Here is a 21,370-nt window from a genome sequence, read left to right on the forward strand (position 1 = left end):
AAAAAAAAAAAAAAAACCTGGCAGGATTTCCGCTAGCCCAGCCGCGAACTACACGTCCCAGGAAGCTCCGGCGCCAGGACGCGTGTCCACTCGGCCATCCACTCGGAGGAGGCCTTACTGAGCCCCGGCCGACGCGCGGGCCAATCCCCTCGCCCTGCACCTTGGGCTGGAACCTGAGACTGGCTCGCCCCCAATGATGCTACAGTTACAGAAGCAACGCCGGTTTGTCATTGTCCCAAGAAAGAGGAGCGGCGTGCTTCTTGTCCGTTTCAGCAGAACTGCTGGCATCCTTCAGCTGGACAAGCCTGCGCCCCGGTTGTGACCTTCTGGGGGAGACCCCCGCGCGCGAACGGCACAGCCAGAGACCCCCTCCGGGAATCTCGCCCGCTGTTGGGATCGGCCGACGCGCCCCCGCCCGAGCCGCGGCTGGCTGCGTCCACCTCTTCCACTTCATTTATCCGTGGATCATCTTGAGTCCAGCTTGTAAATGTTTAGCATTTTGCTACTTTACTGCTTCTTTCTGGGGACCGTTCCAGGGCTGGCCGAGAGCGGCGGAGAGAGGCGACTGAGCCCCGAGAAGAGCGAAGTATGGGGTCCCGGACTCAAGGCAGCCGTGGTCCTTCCCGCGCGCTATTTCTACATTCAGGCGGTGGACACATCTGGCCAGAAGTAAGTCCGCAATGGCTCCATGACGATTTGGGAAAGCAGTTCAAGCTTTCTGCTTCTCTCCTCGCGTTCTGTCCTCCCAGAACTCGTTTCTCCACAGCAGTTTAAAATCCAGGACACTTGGGGGCTATTCACATCTCCTTGGAAGTTTATCCCCCTCCTACTCAATTTTTCTCTGTAGCTTTAGAAATCGTTTCAATTAGCTCTTCTCCTGGCCCTTTTGAAGGGGAGTCCTACATGAGTGCTGAGCAAACAAACCCCTGTACTTTGCTTAAGGTATTCTAAATTTTTTTCTATTTAAATTAATTTATTATTTATTTATTTTATGGAAGTATAGTAGATTTACAATGTGTTCATTTCTGCTGTACAACAAAGTGGTTCAGTTAGATCTATATTCTTTTTTATTAATTTTTATTGGAGTATAGTTGCTTTATGATGTTGTGTGTTTCTGCTAGTACAGATGAATCAGCTATATATATATGTATATCCCCTCTATTTTGGATTTCCTTCCCATTTGGGTCACCACAGAGCACTACATAGATTGGGGTTGACATAGATACAGTCTATTCCAATAGCAGTAGGTATAAAAGAGATAACTAATGAAAACCTAGCACAAGGAACTCTTTTCTAATTTTTGCATAAATTGTTATAAGGAATTTGAACTCAGTTGTTAGAAATTAGTTGGCTTCACCTTTTTCTGGTGCTGCTGTGTTTTCAGGTAGACCTCTGCACATAAGTGTGTTTTGAAACTCAAAATGAAAAATAAAACAGGATTCATAACTTTATGGTTGAGGCAGAAAGTATCAAAATATGAATCTCCTATGTGTTTGTTACAACTTTATTTCATCCTACTGCATTCAACTATTTCACTTGTACTTGAAACTTATTTGTAGAATTCACATACCTCTGACATGATTGTCTTTTTATATTGAAGCTGTCTGTGTATATTTTGTTGGCAAAAATATCTTGGGAATAAGAAGTTTTCCAAAGAAAAGGAAGCTTATAAATTTTGTCACTTGTTTACAAATAGTATGGTTGGGAAACTAAGTACCATCTTAATCTTAACACCAAGAGCATGCCCTTTTGTATAAAAAACCTTTTATACAACATCACTTGGATAATATGCTAACTACTAGCTTTTTCCATGGCTGAGTATGATTTATAATAGTGATTTTTTTTTTTTAAAGAATCATTGAGAGCGATGTTTCAGAAAACCGTTAGAGGCATCATTTGATCACAGATTTCCAGATGTGATGGACACGAAATAAATAGTAGGTTAATAGGACTATTTTTATATATGAAATGCATAAGGATGTTCTATGTTTACAGAGATTAGTAGTCTTAAAATACCTCCTTGTAATTTTCTAATGAAACTTTTAACTTATCTTGGCCATTGTCATCCTCTTCTTTTTTTTTTTTAATCTCCGATCCATCCTATTCATTTTGGTACTGAAAGCATAAGGAAAAGGAAACAAGCACATATTAGGGGGAGGATATAGAGAACAGTCAGGTTCACAGACTGGAGACCATAGTCTTTGTACGTTTGTTTCTTAAAGTAAGCTTTATGTTTCACTGTTCTTCCCATCACAGATTCACATCTTCTCCGGGTGAAAAAGTGTTCCAGATTAAAGTCTCAGCCCCAGATGAGCAATTTACTAGAGTCGGGGTCCAGGTTTTAGACCGAAAAGATGGGTCCTACATAGTAAGATACAGAATGTATGCCAGCTACAAAAACCTGAAGATAGAAGTCAAATTCCAAGGTCAACATGTGGCCAAATCTCCATATATTTTAAAAGGTAATGTGGAATATAATTTCAAAACAACAGTGTTTGAATACAATATTACCTGTCATTCAGTCAATAAAAGCAGGTTAGCCTGATATTTTTTCACTGGAAGAAAAAAAATTTTGTTATTGTGTTTCAGTTGCTAAATCAGGTCAGACTCTTAGTGACCCTATGGACTGAAGTTGAAAGCTAAGTTGAGAATCCTGGTAGAAGAAAGAAATGCAGGATTTGAATGGAAATTATAATTCACTAAAGAGGAAAGAACTTAATATGTTCTTTAATATGAACTTAATAGTATTAAGTTCTAGTAATAGAGAATTTGCTTCCGGAAGATGCAACATTAGCAAGAACAGTCAAGCTATCTATCTATCTACCTATCTATCTACCTATCTATCTATCTATATATATATATATGGTCCTAGATGGCACTTTCTTGGTTAGAGACATATCACTTAACTAGCTGATGAGTGTCACTGAAATTTGGTCAATCACTTCAGAAAGAAAGGGCTTGATAGAGACAGTGAAAGTTGACTGTAGCTTTTTTGGTTTTGTTTCAGTGCTATTTTTCCAGAGAAATTCTCCAGTGTTTTCTTATATGGAATAAGCGTACAGCTTTCTTCCCTAAAGCCATATCATTCCATCTCAGCAGACATATATCCTAAGATATTAGAGAAGCAAGGAGAATACAGATACACAAATCTTTCTTGACCCACTGCTCCAAGAAAGGCAAACGTTTTTCTAGAAAGTGGCTAGGTTCCTTCCCCTCACTCCACTAAAACCACATGGTACCATATAAGCTGTGAAACCTTAAAAAGATGTCCCATTGTCTCCTCCTGCCTGGGTCAAGTGACAATCTGAGAATTATAGAAATAAATGACAGTGAAATCTCAATTCAGATTCTATGTTATGTATTATTTCTACATGTAATTAATTCATTATAGTATTAGTGAAATGGGTGTTTGAGGATTACTTTGCTTCTTCATATTATCCTTAAAAACCTACTAACCATAGTAGGGCTGCTTTATTTACTTGTATTGGTTTTTTTGGCCTCACCTCAAGGCTTTTTTTTTGTTTTTTGGACTTCCCTGGTGGCTCAGATGGTAAAGCGTCTGCCTACAACGCAGGAGACCCAGGTTCGATCCCTGCATCGGGAAGATCTCCTGGAGAAGGAAATAGCAATCCACTCCAGCACTCTTGCCTGGAAAATTCCATGGACGGAGGAGCCTGGTAGGCTACAGTCCATGGGGTCTCAAAGAGTCGGACACGACTGAGCGACTTCAATGTCAATGTCAAGGCTTGCAGTATCTTAGTTTCCCCACCAGGGATCGAACCCAGGCCCCAGCATCAGAAGCACAGAATCCTAACTACTGGACCATCAGGAAATTCCCACTTGTATTGATCCTTAGGATGATTTACCCATTGAGAAAAGTATCTTAGACATTTTAAGAACTGGTTTGTATAACAGACCATTGAAATATTAATTTCTTATCACTTTTGTCTTTCATTAAAACAGGGATATGCCTCTGATATCCTTTTACCAATGCTTGGTTATTCTTAAGTACACAAAACATAAAGAGTAATGCTTTGCGGTGCAACAGAAACTAATACAATATTGTAAAGCAACTATACTCCAATAAAATTTAATTTTAAAAAAAAGAATAATGGACTATGGGGACTTCCCTGGCCGTCCAGTGGTTAAGACTCACATGGGGTCCATCCCTGGTTGGGCAACTAAGACCCTACATGCCATGTGGGAAAAAAAAAGAGTAATGGAGGGACTATGGAAGCCACTTAGAGCAAAATGTAGTACCATTAGCTTTCTTTTGAAGTCACGCCAAGTGGACTTTACTGTGAAAAGATCTTAATACCCAACCATAAAGAGCCGTCAGAACAGATGTACTCACGATACCCCAGTGTAATAGAAAGGTTTCTCTTTTTAAAATAGGTTTTCCATCAAATTGCCCGCCCCATCTAACTAGGCAGGATCTGAAGTCGTGCTACAAATATCTGTTACACGTTTCACACGCTGAGTGAGATTGTGCCTGTACCCTTTGCTCCGTGTGTCATCAGGGCCGGTGTACCACGAGAGCTGTGACTGTCCCTTGGAAGACAGTGCAGCCTGGCTGCGGGAGATGAACTGCCCAGAAACCTTTGCTCAGATTCACAGAGATCTGGTGCATTTCCCTACCGTTGACCCGGAAAAGATTGCAACGGAAATCCCAAAAAGATTTGGACAAAGACAGAGCTTGTGTCATTATACCTTGAAGGATAACAAGGTGCAGTTGCTTGTTTGTCTTGGTGATTTATTTTTGTTTTGGCCATGTGGCTACAACTAGCTACCTAGTTTTATTAAAAAATATCCTGCCGATCATTGTGATAAGCTTGCTCTCAGTGAAGCCAAAGCGTACTTTTAGACTAACGGAATAAACATGGAATTGTCTTCCAGGTTTATATCAAGACTCACGGTGAACATGTAGGTTTTAGAATTTTCATGGATGCCATACTACTTTCTTTGACTAGAAAAGTAAGTATTTCTTTTCTCTTGTGTATAATGGACAATTTAAATCCAGGTTTTCTATCATAGTCTTCCCAGCTGGCACAGTGGTAAAGAATCTGCCCACAGTGCAGGAGACCTGGGTTCAATCCCTGGGTTGGGAAGATACCCCGGAGAGGGAAGTGGCAACCCGCTCCAATATTCTTGCCATGAAGAATTCCGTGGACAGAGGAGCCTGGCGGACTATAGTCCATGGGGTCGCTAAAGAGTCAGACGTGACTGAGCTACTAAACAATGACAACCACAGTGGGGTTTGGACAGTGATAGTGAAATGGCTGATATGAAAAATGATACCATCATTTTAACACTTTGGCTTCTTTGTCCTAGGTGAAGATGCCTGATGTGGAGTTTTTTGTTAATTTGGGAGACTGGCCTTTGGAAAAAAAGAAATCCAGTCCCCACATCCATCCGATCTTTTCTTGGTGTGGCTCCACCGACTCCAAGGATATTGTGATGCCCACCTATGACTTGACAGACTCTGTCTTAGAAACCATGGGCCGGTGAGAGATGGGTCGCAGACAACCCAGAGTCTTGGTTTTCTTTCCTTGATGAGTTTTTTCCCAACACCCCTTGCGAGGCACTGGTTTGGGGGAAACACCTGTTGCACTGTCTGTCTTCCAGAGTCAGTCTGGATATGATGTCCGTGCAGGCCAACACGGGTCCTCCCTGGGAAAGCAAAAACTCTACCGCTGTGTGGAGAGGGCGAGACAGCCGGAAAGAGAGACTGGAGCTGGTTAAGCTGAGCAGGAAGCACCCGGAGCTCATAGACGCTGCTTTCACCAACTTCTTCTTCTTTAAACACGACGAAAACCTGTATGGTCCCATCGTGAAGCACATTTCATTTTTCGATTTCTTCAAGGTATGACATCATCCAGAGCCAATGCTTTGTGATTTTCCAAATACCTGCATTTGCGTGCTAGGTCACTTCAGTCGTGTCGGACTCTTCGTGACCCTATGGACTGTAACCCACCAGGCTCCTCTGTCCATGAGGATTTCCAGGCAAGAGTACTGGAGTGGGTTGCCATTTCCTTCTCCAGGGGATCTTCCCGACCCAGGGATTGAACCCATGTCTCTTATGTCTCCTGTATTGGCAGGCAGGTTCTTTACTACTAGTGCCACCTGGAAAGTCCCACCTGCATTTGAGGGGTGGGAAATCAAGGTAAATTACAGGAGATGAGTGAGTGAGTGATAGTCGTTGCTCAGTGGTGTCCGACTCTTTGCAACCCTATGGACTGGAGCCCACCAGGCTCCTCTGTTTATAGAATTCTCCAGGCAGGAATACCAGAGTGGGTTGCCATTCCCTTCTCCAACAGAAGACCAGGCATGGGGCACCAGGGACTAACCAACCCCTAGCAGGCAACCTGGATTGTACTCAGTACCTAGAAAAGTGAAAGTGTTAGTCGCTCAGTCCTGTCCAGCTCTCTGTGATCTCATGGACCGTAGCCTGCAGGCTCCTCTGTCCTTGGGATTTTCCAGGCAAGCATATGGGAATGGGTTGCCATTCCCTTCTCCAGGAGATCTTCCTGACGCAGGGATCAAATGTGGGTCTCCCACAATGCAGGCGGATTCTTCACTGTCTAAGCCACCAGGGAAGCCCTGAGTCAGTATCTAGACCTGACATGAAATATGCACCAAGGGAGTTTGGGATCTGGGTAATTTTTCCTCCAACTGACCTTCAAGAGAAGCATAATTTCACTCCAAACCATTTTTTTATTAAAAAATACATGTAAGTGATTTTATAAATATTTCTCCCCTGAGTCATAGAATCACAATAGACTAAAGAAGGAATATAGAGCAGGTGTCTCTTCCCTTCTGTAGGGAAATGACTTGGAATCCATCCAGCTGTTCTGCTCAAAAACTCTGGGGATTCTACACTCTCTGTGTCTAGAATGTGGGCTGTTTCTATTTTCCCAGGGTTGATCCTTTTTCTGACAAGTCGCCTTTCTCAAGCAGTGAGGTATACCACCCTGATCTCTAGACCCCCGAGGGGTTTTGAAGCCTAGTCTGCCATCTCCTGCAGGTGGGAAGGTCAGTGATTGATGAGCTCTGTACAGAGGAGCCTGGTGGGCTACAGTCCACAGGGTCGCAAGAATCAGATGTGGCTGAAGCGACTTCCTGCACGGAGCGCAAGAAGACTTAAAGATGGCCATTAGCTGAATAACCAGTTTTTCTTCCATATGCATGTCACAGAAATTTTGGAAAGAAATGGTTATAACCAAAGAGAGCTGATGGCAGCCATTCCTCCTCTGAGAGTGTCCTGTCAGACCTTTGCTTTCTTTCTGTTGTACCTGTTATGATTTGTACAGCTTAAAACTATTGACTGGGACATCCCTGGTGGTCCAGTGGTCAAGAGTCTGCCTTGCAAGGTAGGGGATGCAGTTTCGATCCCTGATCTGGGATCTCATATGCTGGGGAGCAACTAAGCCCGTGTGCCCCAACTAGACAGCCTGCATGAAAATCACATGTGCCTCAACTAAGACCCAGTTAAATAAACAGATAAATATTTATTGACCTCTGCCATGCTAGAAATATTTTGATTCATAGATGTTCTTGCCCCAGAGCTTGTTAATTTCTTTAAGACCTGGGTGTGGCCACCTGATGTTTCAAAGGTGTGGTTAACACAGTTTAGAATGTGCCCTTAGTAGGTACTATCATGCCATCGATAAAGTAGTCACATGCATGCAAAGTCACTTCAATTGTGTCTGACTCTGTGACCCTGTGGGCTGTAGCCCACCAGGCTCCTCTGTCTGTGCGGATTCTCCAGGCAAGAATACTGGAGCTGGTTACCACTTCCTCCTCCAGGAGATCTCCCCAACCCAGGGATCGAATCCATGTCTCTTACGTCTCCTGCATCAGCAGTTGGATTCTTCACCGTGACTGCCACCTGGGAAGTAGTCATAATAAATCTAATTTCCTTTGCTGGCAGGCTTTGGACAACAGTTGTATCATTTTATTGGCTGCTCCAGCGTTAGACTTGGCACCCTTTCTTGAAATTTGGGGGAACATCGAAATAGGCCCTAGATCTAGGTGTGTGTGTTATGTATACATATAAATAATTAATAGCACTTCCCAAGTGGCAGGGGCCAAGGACAAAATCTAGCCAGTTTGTATCTGAGGATGGTGAGGTTTGATGTGTGGAAAGAGGAAGAGAATAAAGAAGAGTGGGAAAAAAGGGAGTTCAGCGGAGGTTCTTCTGCTGTCCTACTGTTTGCAGCATAAATATCAGATCAACGTCGATGGCACCGTGGCAGCCTACCGCCTGCCGTATCTGCTGGTTGGTGACAGTGTGGTGCTGAAGCAGGACTCCATCTACTATGAACACTTCTATAACGAACTGCAGCCCTGGAAACACTACATTCCAATTAAAAGCAACCTGAGCGATCTCCTAGAGAAACTTCAGTGGGCAAAAGATCACGATGAAGAGGTAAGGTCAGTCTCTTTGTTCCCCCAGGTATCACGGGGTCATTTCCATGTCTTGTGCCTGGAAAGCATTCAACATGCTTACATGTAGACCCTTTCCCGTAAGTGGGAAGCCACCTCCCCATGCATAGCACAGATCTCTTCAGGGTAAAGCCAGGCATAGTGGCTTGGATTAACTGCCCACTCTGCACATGACACGAAAACCTAAACCTTGGCCTCGATTTTGCTGTCTCCTCAGTTAGATCTGAGCTCCAAGCACTGCCTCACCTCCACTAGCAACATGAAGATAAAGATGGTCAGCCTGGCAGGGGAAGAACTAACTGTGCCGTGGATTAAAATGAAGGATTGCATGAGAGAAGCTTCAAACTAATTGCTAAAATTTATTCAGGCAGTGCATTAAGCTTCATCTTGCATTGACTTTGCCAAGTCATTGTTACTTCATTTTGTCTCCCCCTTCTGTCCCAGAGAGGCCCATTCTAGAAGGCCCAATATGACTTCTTAAACTATCAAGTCTTAAAAATCTCACTTTGATTTGAACACACTTCCTCTATTAAATGTTCCCTTTACACACAAGACTTCAAAGATACTGTAGCCACTATTTTCCCACCAAAATGTACTTGGAAGATCACTTAGCATATGTCTGCATGGGGACGAATATGTTTCATTAAAGGATATTATTCTTGCTCCCATAGGCAAAGAAGATAGCCAAAACAGGACAAGAATTTGCAAGAAATAATCTCATGGGCGATGACATATTCTGTTATTATTTTAAACTTTTCCAGGTCAGTATTTTCTAAGAAAATAGAAGTATCTGTAATTGTTGATGTTAGTAGCAAGTAATGTTTCACTGAACAATTTCTAAAAGTATTTTCATTAAGGAGATACATATATACCTCTGTAAGTGAAAGTCAGGGATAAATATTAAATTATAGTGAAAATGAAGGATGCCAAAGAATAGCTAATGGAGAATGCCACCACCTTAAGGGAAAGGTGTTAATGTTAAAACTGTGTGGCATGTGGTTAGGAAAGTGGTCTCTGAGCCTAGAAAGTTATTGTGCGAGGATTCTCATTTATTTTTTGTACAAAACTGCTACTGTGTTACTGTCTCTTTCTCTATACAGTGCAAGCTATGTTGGGACCTGTTGTGCTTACCCCATATGGGCCATAACTTTTCTTGCAATTTGCCTTTATGGACTTACCCATTTAGGGATGGTAGTCAAAGCCTATCTCACAATTTGAAAGGTTCTGTTTTTAAAAATATGCAGTCTTAAGCATGTAATTCGCTAATAAATAGTTCTAGCTCTAAGTTAGATTGTTTTAATCTCAGAGTTGCAGAATTCTAGATATTGAGCCCAGTGTCTCAGGCTCTGCTACAGAACAAAGTTGGTCATTGCTGATCCCCTGCCCCTTTGTAACCTTTCCTAAAGAGTGATATGTAAACTATAGAAAGAACTGGGGGGATTTGCTAATCTGAATTCCTAAAGAGCCACAGGTTATTAGAGTTCATTCATTCAACTCACATGTACTAGAGCATAAGCACCTCGCCCAGAACTTAGGACAAGGAAGCCCATGATGAATGAAGACGTGACTGAGGCTGTACCAGCTGTGGTGGGTCAGGCAGAAATAGTCTGTCCTCAGATTCTCAGTTAAGGGAAGATGGGAACACAGTCATTTTCACTACATGGCAGAAGATGAAAATAAATACCATAAAAGAGTCATATAAATGAAGGGTAGAGTTAGGAGTGGACCGTTAGAAATAGGACAGTCACCTCTCAGAAGCTCTGTTGTGGGGTTTTAAGGAGGGCCCTGCATTTCGTAACTTGGCGCAGGTGAATTAAACAGACCGAGTTCTAGCAAACTCCAGTGTATCTAATTTGGTAAGTGCGCCTTACGTTGTTGTTCAGTCACTGAATTGTGTCTGACTCTTCGCGACCCCGTGAACGCAGCACGCCAGGCTTCCCTGTCCTTCACTGTCTCCCAGAGTTTGCTCAAACTCACGTCCATTGAGTCAGTGGTGCCATCCAACCATCTCATCCTCTGTCACCCTCTTTTCCTCCTGCCCTCAATCTTTCCCAGCATCAGGGTCTTTTGCAATGAGTCAGCCTTTTGCATCAGATGGCCAGAGTATTGGACCTTCTGCTTCAGCATCTTAAATGCTAAATAAAACATGCTTTCGTATTGTTGCCTCTACAGGAATATGCCAGTTTACAAGTGAGTGAGCCCCAGATCCGAGAGGGCATGATGAGGGTAGAGCCAGAGACCGAGGATGACCTCTTTCCTTGCACGTGCCACAGGAAGAAGGTAACCGGAAGTGACCTCCTAGCCAATGTCACAGGAAGAACTAACCGTGATCCGAGTCCTCATTCTCCCCTTTACTCATTCAGTCAGGCAGCAACTACTCAAAACTCCTCCTGGAGCCTCTAAGCAACTCATTCTAGCAGAGGCAGAAAAAACAGTTACCAACAAAGGCAAAAAAGAAAAAAAAAACAAAAAAACAGGTGCTAAGATGCAGTGAAGCAAAGATACGTAGGAGCTCCCAGCAAAGTGGAGGGAGGCCTTTTTTATTGTGAGGATTACAGATCACATGGCATTTGAATAGATATTTGCAGTTTGCAAAGTATTTTCACATGTATCATCTAATAGCCTCATCTCCCTGTGAGATAGTTTCTGCAAAGTTCATCATCCCAGTTTAGAGATGGAAAAATATATAACCATGATTATTCATGTTAATAGATTATTCATTTAAACATAATCTCTGTTAATACCACTATGTTACTGGGCTTCCCTGGTGGCTCAGAGGGTAAAGCGTCTGCCTGCAATGAGGGAGACCCGGGTTCGATCCTTGGGTCGGGAAGATCCCCTGGAGAAGGAAATGGCAACCCACTCCAGTACTCTTGGCTGGTCCAGTCCATGGGATCCTCCAGGCAAGAGTACTGGAGTGGGTTGCCATGCCCTCCTCCAGGGCACCTTCCCAACCCAGGGTTCAAACCTGCATCTCCACTGTCTCCTGCATTGCAGGTGGATTCTTTACTGCTGAGCCACCGGGCAAGTCACATACAAGCTCTGCTGCTAAGTCACTTCAGTTGTGTCCGACTCTGTGCAACCCCATAGACGGCAGCCCACCAGGTTCCCCCATCCCTGGGATTCTCCAGGCAAGAACACTGGAGTGGGTTGCCATTGCCTTCTCCAATGCAGGAAAGTGAAAAGTGAAAGTGAAGTCGCTCAGTCGTGCCCGACCCTCAGCGACCCCATGGACTGCAGCCTTCCAGGCTCCTCAGTCCATGGGATTTACATACAAGCTCACTGATTGTTAAATATTTTGGAATTCTGCATGGCGGTTAACCTTTGGTAGTTTGGAATACACCTGGTTGCAGTATTTACACCATGAAACCAGCACCTGCTGAAATTAGTTTTATTTTGCTTCATTTGGTTTTGTTTTGGATTTGCCCCTAGCTAGCCTTCAGAGGAGAAGGCAATGGCACCCCACTCCAGTACTCTTGCCTGGAAAATACCATGGATGGAGGAACCTGATGGGCTGCAGTCCATGGAGTCGCTAAGACTGAGCGACTTCACTTTGACTTTTTACTTTCATGCATTGGAGAAGGAAATGGCAACCCACTCAAGTGTTCTTGCCCGGAGAATCCCAGGGACGAGGGAGCCTGGTGGGCTACCGTCTATCGGGTCACCCAGAGTCGGACACGACTGAAGTGCTTAGCAGCAGCAGCAGCCTTCAGAAGTGGTACAGCATCAGTGATAACTCCTCTCAGTGCTGCAAGGCCACAAAATCACTGAAAACCAGTTTCAAAACAGAAATGGCCAAAATTGGAAGGTGCTCCCACATGGAGTTTGATTTGGTATCAGAATGAGTCTGTTGGCTCCAAATGGAACTGGGTGACTGCCTTACACCACTCCTCTTTTTTTTAATTTATTTTTATTTCTTAAGTGACTTCCAGGCGTACCAAATGATTCCCCTGATTGGTAGAACTTAACGACTAGAATGATAGCTTTATTGATTTTCCCACCCCTCGTGGTCTACTCTGGCCATTCACTAGTATCAGTTCAGAACACAAGCCTTTACCATAATACAGACCCTTAGATGTTCAGGTTCCCACCAATGAGACTTTACCCTTAGATGATTTCATATAATAAAATCCTAAAATTTTATTTGAATCCTAAAATTCAAATAATAAAGTCCTAAAGTCCTCTAGTGATGACTCTGCTTTGTTTATCCCTTCTTTCATCTTTGTGTGCTTGTGTGCTCAGTTGCTAAATCGTGTCCGACTCTTTGTGACCCTGTGGACTGTAGCCCACCAGGCTCCTCTGTCCATGAGATTTTCCAGGCAAGAATACTGGAATGGGTTGCCATTTCCTCCTCCAGGGCATCTTCCCCACCCAGGGATCAAACCCGCATCTCCTGCATTGGCAGGCAGATCTGAGCCACCAGGGAAGCCTCTTTTGTCTTTAGGGGAAAGTAATTAATAGACTAAATGTAAGCCTTCTTACTCATGGAGAACTTCTTGATGGCTCTAAATATTTTGTTTCTTAATTGCAGACCAAAGATGAACTGTGATATGCAAAATACCTTTCCTTCAAATAGTGGTGCTCTGAAGACTCTTCTTAAGTGAAAAGAAGAATGTCTTCTAAATACTAATTCCGTGCTCTATGATTGTCTGGATTATGAAGATCTGTTTCTTCTTATGCAGTATTTCCACGATGGTCAATGGAAGTACATTTTTAGAATTTTATAATAAAATCACTTTTATTTTAAAGGCCTGTGTTGTGCTCATCATTAGCTGTGTTTGGACCATGGAGCAGTAAAAAAAAAAAAAAAAAAAAAGGGTATCTGAGTCCTGAACTCAGTCTGAAGTATGTCAAAAGCCATCACCTACCTAGATACACAGTTTACATGACAAAGCAGTAAACTTCTGACTTGTTTACACTATTATTTTAGATAATCAGTCACTCACAGCCAAACTGAATACTAATTAATATACCTTCCAAGGTTTTTTGTAATCTGGCCTCTTCCTGTATCCATTACAAATGGATTTTATTTAACAAGTATTTAACAACCACTACTAAAATATGAAATTTCCAATTATTAAAAAGGAAGCACATTAAAATTTTATTAAATGCTTTTCAGGCATCTATTTACATGTTCATGTTTTATGGTGATTTATTCTGTTCCATTAATCCATGATGAACTACATTATTGCTTTTCTCATTTTGAAACATTATAGAACATTATAAAAACCCTAGTACATCCAATTATGTATTGTTTTAATCCATGGATGGACTAATCATGCTAATATTTGGCTAAATCTGGCCCACCACTAATTTTTGGACAGCCTGCAAGTTAAGGATGATTTTAAAACTTTTAAATGGTTGAAAAAAATCAAGAAAAGAGTAATAATAATGACATGCAAAATTTATCTGAAATGGAAGTTTTGGTGTCCATATTTTTGTATTAGTTTCCTATTGCTGCTGTGACAAAGTATTAATACCACAAATTTAGTGGTTTAAAACAAGAGGAATTCAATCTCAGGGCTGGATTTGAGAGTCAGGAATCAGTGTTTCTGGGACAATGGCGATGTATTTGGAGGACTGGTCTCTTCCTGAGGCTCTGAGGGCAGAATGCCTTGTCTGGCTCCCAGGGCTGCGTTTCTTATGGTTCTTGTCTTGTGGCCCCTTCATTTTCCCAGCCAGCAGCTCAGCATCTTCAGATCTGTGTGTCATCACACTGCCTTCTCTCTCTGAGTGATGCAGCACTGTTCTTTATAACAAGTCAAACAGTGGAAACCATCCAAATAGCCATCCACCAGTGAATGGATAAACGAAATGTGGATTTATCCGTAAACTTGAATACTACTCAGCAATGAAAAGAAACGAGTTATAAGGAACAAAGTACTATTAGATATGATACAATATGGATGGAATCTTCTGATCACGCGGCATGCGGTGTCTTAGTTTTATGACTGGTGCAGCTGCTGGAAGGATATGGCTGGGACGCCTAAGGATCCTGAGGAAGTCGGGGGTGAGCAGCGAGGGGAGGCGGCCCGCAGCGCCCCCTGGGTTTGAGCAGCAGACACCGCCACAGCAGAGGCGGCAGGGGCGGGAAAACTCCCGCTCCCAGCGTGCCTCGCGCGCCGGCTCGCGCGCCTGGGGGCGGGGCCTGCGTGCGCCTGCGCCGTAGCGAAACGCGCTGGCGGGCGCGGCGAGGCGGTCCCTTCGAGTGTGGTAGTTCGCTCCCAGAAGGGAGTGAGGACGGTTAGGTGCTGCCGGCCACTTTCCCGTCCCTGGTAAGTGCGGCGGCTGTGGCGGCGGCGGCGGCAGCGGTCGGGGCTGCTACTTGGGAACGGCTTCCGAGGGCTTTCCGCGGTCCCTCCAGAGGCGTTTCGGGCTCGCGGCCGTTGCGCCTCAGGGGCTGTTGGGCGGCTCCGTGAGGTGTGAGGCGTCGGTTAGGTCCCGCGGGCCGCGGCCGCTGGGGCTTCGGCCGGCCGGTCGGGAGGCTCCGAGAAGGGACGGTGCGGGCGGGGCGAGCCGGGCACCGGCGGCCCCCGAGCGAGGAGGGTCTCCCGCGCGCCGGCCACCGTGCAGCCCCGACGGGCGGAATCGGACGGTCCTCGGGCGCCTGTGGGTCCCCAACCGCGGGAAGCCTGGCCTCGAGTTTCTGCCCTTGTTCCGCTTGTTGTCGACGCAGCCCGGACCCGCGACCCCCCTGAAGAACTTGAAGTCTGACAGTTGCCATTGCGTTTGCCTCGCGATTTCCAACGTTCCGCCCGGACGAGGCGGATAACGCCCGAACGTTTTTTTCCAACTGAAAGTTAAGGGGTGGTGGCATCCGATCATCCGGCTTCGGATGTGGTCTCTGTCGCGTCCTGACGACAGTAGTCACACAAATCACTCTTGAAAACGCCCACAAGCGTGGGCACGCGGGTCCAGACGGTGAACCGTCGCAGCCTCTCTCCGAAGTTGGTGGCGTTTGCTGCCTTTGAAGACACCGAGGCGCAGCCAGGCTCCAACCCCGCCGCCCCTTCTGACCCGCTAAACCCGAGATTTATTAGCTAGAGCAGGTCGGAATTAGATCCTAGTGCCGGCTCACTATTGCCCCTATAGTCCAGCACGTGTGTGCACTGTTGGCAAGGACGGACTGTCCATCACGCAAGAGAGTGGCGTTTGCCAGAAAAAAAAACCACGAACACCCTACTTGTCGAGGAATAGTAGAGCATTCTAGGTTAAGAGAGTGGGTTGAGGACGTGTATCTAATTTTACTCCCTGAAATCTCACTGAAAGTACAGTACAGGGATTTTCAAAAAGACACAAACCCACAGAGCTGAAGAAAATGGGAAAGAATAGCAGTAAAATACTGGGCTCCAGAAAGCAAGTGTCGTACAATTATATACATATATAAGAAACAAAATCTTCAAAATGTGCAGAAACTGGCAGCACGGGACACTTTGGGAGCTGGCAATGAATGGTGCTGGGGATGGGTGTGGATGGCTCAAATAAAGACCACTTGGGTGAGGTCTGTCTGAGAAGTAATTAGATAGCAAGCTCTCCTTCCCCGTTTCACACTGGTAGGATACTGCTTCTCTCCCACCAGGAGACTGGAGGCTCCTCTTGAGAACATAAAACGGGATCTTTGAACCTGGGGACCCCAGGCGCAATTACGAGGCTACATTTGTGAAAACAGACAGTGAAGGCTGAAACCCTTCATCCTCCTCCTCCAGTTTAAATCCCAGAACTTTTTGCAGCTGGTCTAATACCTTTCAGGCTCTGTATGAGAATTCTACATACACATACACGTAAAGGGAAGGATCTGTACAATAAATTAGTCACAGTGATGGCTTCTTGGAAGGAAGAGGAACTTCGTGGCTGGGGGGGAAAATGTGAAGAGACTTAACTATTCACACATTTTATTCTTTTAAAATAATGTACCATGTGCGTATATTGCCTATTCAAAAATGAAATGTTTCTTAAATGCAAATAAATACACCCTTTGACACAGGAATTTATAGATATGTCTACACACATGTAAAATAATGTTAAGTACAGTGCCACTCATTGCAATATTGCTTTAGCAAAAGGTTGGAAACAGTCTCAATTTTCATTAATAGATGGTTGGTAAAATAAACTTTGTACAACCCTCCTTTGGAATATTTTGTAGTCATAAAAAAACTGAAAGAAGCTCATTGTATAAAAAAGAGTAATCACAAAGATGTATGTTGGGGAGGGGGTTCAGAAAAATATATTACTAGTTTTATAAAAAGATGTGTGTATGTATATATGTATATAAAATACCTGAAAGATAAGCAGAATATTGATTGCCTTTGAAGAGGAGATCTGGATGGTAAGGCAAAAGTGGAATTAGGGAGAGACTTTTCACTGTATATTTTTGTACATTTTGAACATGTTATTCATTGAATAAATTAGTAAATGTTAATAGGAAAAAAATTAATGATCCTGATGTTAAGCGTATCCTCAACAATAAAAGATCTCTTACTACAAGAAAGAATACTGTCTAACAACCCTGAAATCTTAGTGTCTCAGAGCATTTCATGCCCTTGATTCTTCAGGTAGACATTTCATGGTTCTTCAGTGGTTTAGAAGTTGATTGGACTAGGCTGGACTCCAGACTTCAGTTTTGAGTTCAGATCTGCTCCATGTATCTTCACTTCATTTTTCCATGAAGCAAAAATACATGGAGCGTACTTTTCTTGGGGCTGAAGGTGAGAGTTTAAGAGCACTGCTGGAAAATTTGCCATGCTTCAGCTCAGAAGTGGCACTGAAACATCTTTTGGTTAAAGCAAGTCACATAGTCAAGCCCAAAGGTAATAGCGTGGAGATATACATTCTGTCTACTGGGAGGTTTCTGCAGTCTCAGGACGAAGGATGTGGATGAATGCTTCCATTGCAGGGTAGAAGGAAGAATCGGGACCAGTAGAGACGAAGGAAGTGGGTTAGTAGAAAGATGCTGTGAAATTAGGTTGAAGATAGTTGGTTGAGAATAAAGATGCTTAGGAAAAATACATATTTATATGTACCAAGATATAGCATCCAACTTTGATATGAGTCTTCTTACAGAATGCATATTATGGTATCACATTGACTTTATCTTAGATAACATCTGCCAGCCCCACTCCTGGCCCTATAACCAATTCTGAATGACCATAGGAATGAAAATAAATAAGGTACATGTAAAGGTATCAGTTCTTAAAGTAGTTATAAATGTCTTTATTTTAGCTACTAAATGCGTTCATTAATAGTTCTTGTATCATATCCATGTCTGCCAACCCACCTTTCACAATAGAATCTTCTTTTCAGGGAGATGTCCTTTGCTCCTCAGATGTAATGCACTTAAAGTTTGTTATTCAACAGTGAAAATGAGTCATACAGAGGTAATACATATTTTCATACATTCTGCATCTTCAGGATTCCTTTTTTTTTTTTTCTTCTTGTAGTCATGTGGCTCCAGAATAATTTTCTTATTTTCAGCTTGTACTGTGAGAGACAATATAGCATTAGTGATTAGGAGTGAGAACTTTGGAGCAGACTGCCTGAATTTGGATCTTGGCTAGTGGATATATAACCTTGGGCACATGATATAATGTACTGTGCCTCAGTTTTCTATCTCTAAAATGGAAATTGTAACAGTACTTACCACAGAATTCTTAGAAAGGTTAAATGAGTTAATACATAAAGAGCAGTTATGATAATATCTGACACAATAAGTACTTAAATATAAATTATTATTACTATTGCTTTTTATTTTGAGGCTGTGATTTGAATCATTTGTATTACAGAACAAACCTATATAGTTATTCATTTGTCTAAATAGGCATGGAAGTAATTTTTGACCCCTTTATTCTCTTCAATTCCAGGTAAAATTAAAAATACCTTTTGGAAATAAATTGCTAGATGCTGTTTGTTTGGTACCTAACAAGAGCTTAACATATGGAGTCATTCTTACACATGGAGCGTCAGGAGATATGAATCTCCCTCATTTGACGTCACTGGCATCCCATCTTGCCTCTCATGGGTTTTTTTGCCTGAGGTTTACCTGTAAAGGCCTTAATATTGTACATAGAATTAAGGCATATAAATCAGTTTTGGTAAGAAAATTTCTTTATATTTACTTAAAACAATTCTATTTTTTAAATGCACAGTAAATTGACAAATTTTATTAGTCATTTGGTTTAATTTTAAAAACACTAATGAATAGTCTTAGAAACTCAACAGTGTGTGAAGGCTGGGTAGTGGTCAGATTGCTCTTTTTTGCCATCAGTTTCTATAGGGATGAGTGCTCACGTCATAGATGTTTCTCCATGATACTGCCAAGGCTACTACTTATGATGTAATTTCCTTCTTGGAATTATATAACTTAAGCATATACAGTTCTAGACAGCCTCATATGCTGTGAGTGTACAAATAGCATGATTTCCATGTTGGAAACTAAAATCCCTGGATGAAACCCGAAATTTCTTTTAATCCAAATTACTTCAAGCGTGCTAAGTTTTTCAGAGCTTTAAATCAGATGTTAGTTGTAGCATTATCAGATTTTGCCTTCAGTTCAGTTGCTCAGTCGTGTCCGACTCTTTGTGACCCCATGAATCGCAGCACTCCAGGCCTCTCTGTCCATCACCAACGAGTTCACTCAGACTCATGTCCATCGAAGTTGGAAGCTTTTAACTGGCTCTTTTTTTTCCCTCCAAATTTTTTTCTTTAAAAATGTTTTAGTACTTGAATTTTTTAGACAGTGTTTTTGTTTTCCCCACATATTTGCGTGTATTACCCAATATATGACTTGATGGTAAAGGCATGACCAGAAGAGCAAAGAACTGGTTACCTCTTCCAAGTAGAATCCCTTAAAATGTTATGGGTTGTCTTTGTAAAAGTTTTTATACACTTTAGTAATGATGAGAAATATGTGTTGGTTTTTCCAGTGGAATATTTCATAGGAGAAGAATTGATGGTTTTTTGGTTGATTTTTCTAGAATTACCTAAAGACCTCAGGAGAATACAAACTTGCAGGTGTTTTCCTTGGAGGTAAGTTGCAATACTTGTGAATACTTGTTTTAAAATCTACTCACATTAATACAGAAATAGGTAATCAAGAATTAAAATTAATGACAGGAATAGAGTTAAGGATTTTTTTTTTGTTTTGGTAAGTCACTTCCAGGTATAATAACATCAAGGTACTTTAATACTTAAATTGAATTTAAGCCAAATACACATGTATTATAACCCAAAGACGTCTCTTTTTATTATATTCTTGAATCATCCTCTGAACTGATCCCTTCACAAGGTTTGTCTTTACCTCTTTAAGTATTCTTTCAATAAATAATTTTTTTTTTTTTTAAGATTTGATTTAGGATCAGTTTTTAGCTCTTCACAAGTCTGTGGGTATTGTGGCTTGTTAATTGCCACCTTCTGTTGGTTAAGTATAGATAAGCAATATGATGGATGCATAGTAAATTAAATCTGCCATTATCATCACTACTACTTTATGTGAATGTCTGTATTTCAAATTGAACTTGATTTTAATTGATTTTAGGTCGTTCAATGGGCTCAAGAGCAGCTGCCTCTGTACTGTGTCATATTGAGCCTGATGATGCTGATGATTTTGTTCGAGGTCTCATTTGTATTTCCTATCCACTGCACCATCCAAAACAGCAGCATAAACTTAGAGATGAAGATCTCTTTCGTATAAAAGATCCTGTACTGTTTGTGTCAGGCTCAGCAGATGAAATGTGTGAAAAGGTGATTATGTCTTGCTATTTGTGTGAATGAAACAGAATGAAAGAAACATCTTGGGAACAAGATGCTACCTGCAACATTCAGTCTCTTTAAAAAGGTGCTGATTTTACTATGCTGCTTTTGTGTCTTTGGTACCCTGTTACTGAGGGGAATCTAAAACTATGAGCATACTGACAATATTCAACCCTTGTAATTAGGTATAAATTACAAACTCTTACTTAGCAAATGAAGGATTAATATCTGAATCTTGTGAATTTGGGATTACTAGACTATATATTTGTTTTATCATTTCAACATTTAATCAGATTCTTCAAATTTGTTATAAAATTGACCCTTGAAGAAAAGTAACTTGCACATATTACTAAATTTTAGTGTCTTTCCCAGAATATATAATTTTCTTGGGAAAAATACTTCTTATAAGAATTTTTAGACTTGGCAAGAATGAATGCTTGATCTGTTCTATGGTGTTGCTATATGTAAGAAGTCTGTATTGTTACTTCTTGCACGATCCATTGCCTCAGAAGTTATCTGTAGAGTAGGTTTTAATATTTAGTGAATGGATGCCAAGTATAGGCAGGGTAGGAGAGAGTAAATCTTTATGAAACACCAATAGGGTATTAGTCTAGTATCATCTTCTTTTTTCCTTTTAGAACTTGTTGGAGAAAGTGGCACAGAAAATGCAAGCTCCTCATAAAATCCACTGGATTGAGAAGGCAAATCATTCCATGGCAGTGAAAGGACGATCAACAAATGATGTTTTCAAAGAAATAAATACACAGATTTTGTTTTGGATCCAGGAAATTACTGAAACGGATAAGAAATAATTGTCTATAAGTTAAAGGCTATGTTATTTTGAATACAAATACAGTTAATTTGTTAAAGAAGAGCATACTTCTCGGCATTATGAGATATATTTCAGACTAATTTAATGTTCTTTCATGTTCCCCTGTTTTTAAAACACATTTTAATTGTGAAATTAATGTTCTTTATAAAATGTCTCTTGAAAGTACTGTTATAGTTGTATAAAAATGATGTACAAATATTGAAGGTGGTCTAAATATAATTTATTTTCTTTAATAAGTTTTGAAAAATTAAACGTTGGATTTTGTTACAACAGAACTTTTGTCTTATTGCAGTGCAACTCAGAAAGTGCTCTTAATTGTGCAGAGCAGTGTAGTCTTTATGAAGGAAA

General features: G+C 41.9%; 2 protein-coding genes across 3 annotated transcripts; both read left to right on the forward strand.

Moving 5' to 3' along the window:
- KDELC1 (KDEL motif containing 1) lies at window positions 34–13,195 on the forward strand. Its single transcript, XM_005687733.3, has 10 exons — window positions 34–669; window positions 2,257–2,462; window positions 4,521–4,726; window positions 4,897–4,974; window positions 5,332–5,504; window positions 5,626–5,863; window positions 8,219–8,428; window positions 9,117–9,206; window positions 10,618–10,725; window positions 12,977–13,195. Exons 1-10 carry the CDS (start codon window positions 488–490, stop codon window positions 12,992–12,994), a joined length of 1,509 nt encoding a protein of 502 aa, XP_005687790.1. The 5' UTR covers window positions 34–487; the 3' UTR covers window positions 12,995–13,195.
- On the forward strand, window positions 14,583–21,297 carry TEX30 (testis expressed 30). Of its 2 annotated transcripts, XM_018056378.1 has the most exons (6): window positions 14,583–14,720; window positions 17,746–17,819; window positions 18,303–18,533; window positions 19,416–19,467; window positions 19,976–20,181; window positions 20,829–21,297. In XM_018056378.1, exons 2-6 carry the CDS (start codon window positions 17,805–17,807, stop codon window positions 21,000–21,002), a joined length of 678 nt encoding a protein of 225 aa, XP_017911867.1. In that variant the 5' UTR covers window positions 14,583–14,720; window positions 17,746–17,804; the 3' UTR covers window positions 21,003–21,297. The 2 variants fall into 2 exon arrangements, with proteins under 2 accessions (XP_017911867.1, XP_017911868.1); XM_018056379.1 differs by lacking the exon at window positions 19,976–20,181 and having other exon boundaries at window positions 20,829–21,294.

The sequence above is a fragment of the Capra hircus genome, chromosome 12, assembly GCF_001704415.2.
Source record: "Capra hircus breed San Clemente chromosome 12, ASM170441v1, whole genome shotgun sequence".
Lineage (NCBI taxonomy): Eukaryota > Metazoa > Chordata > Mammalia > Artiodactyla > Bovidae > Capra > Capra hircus.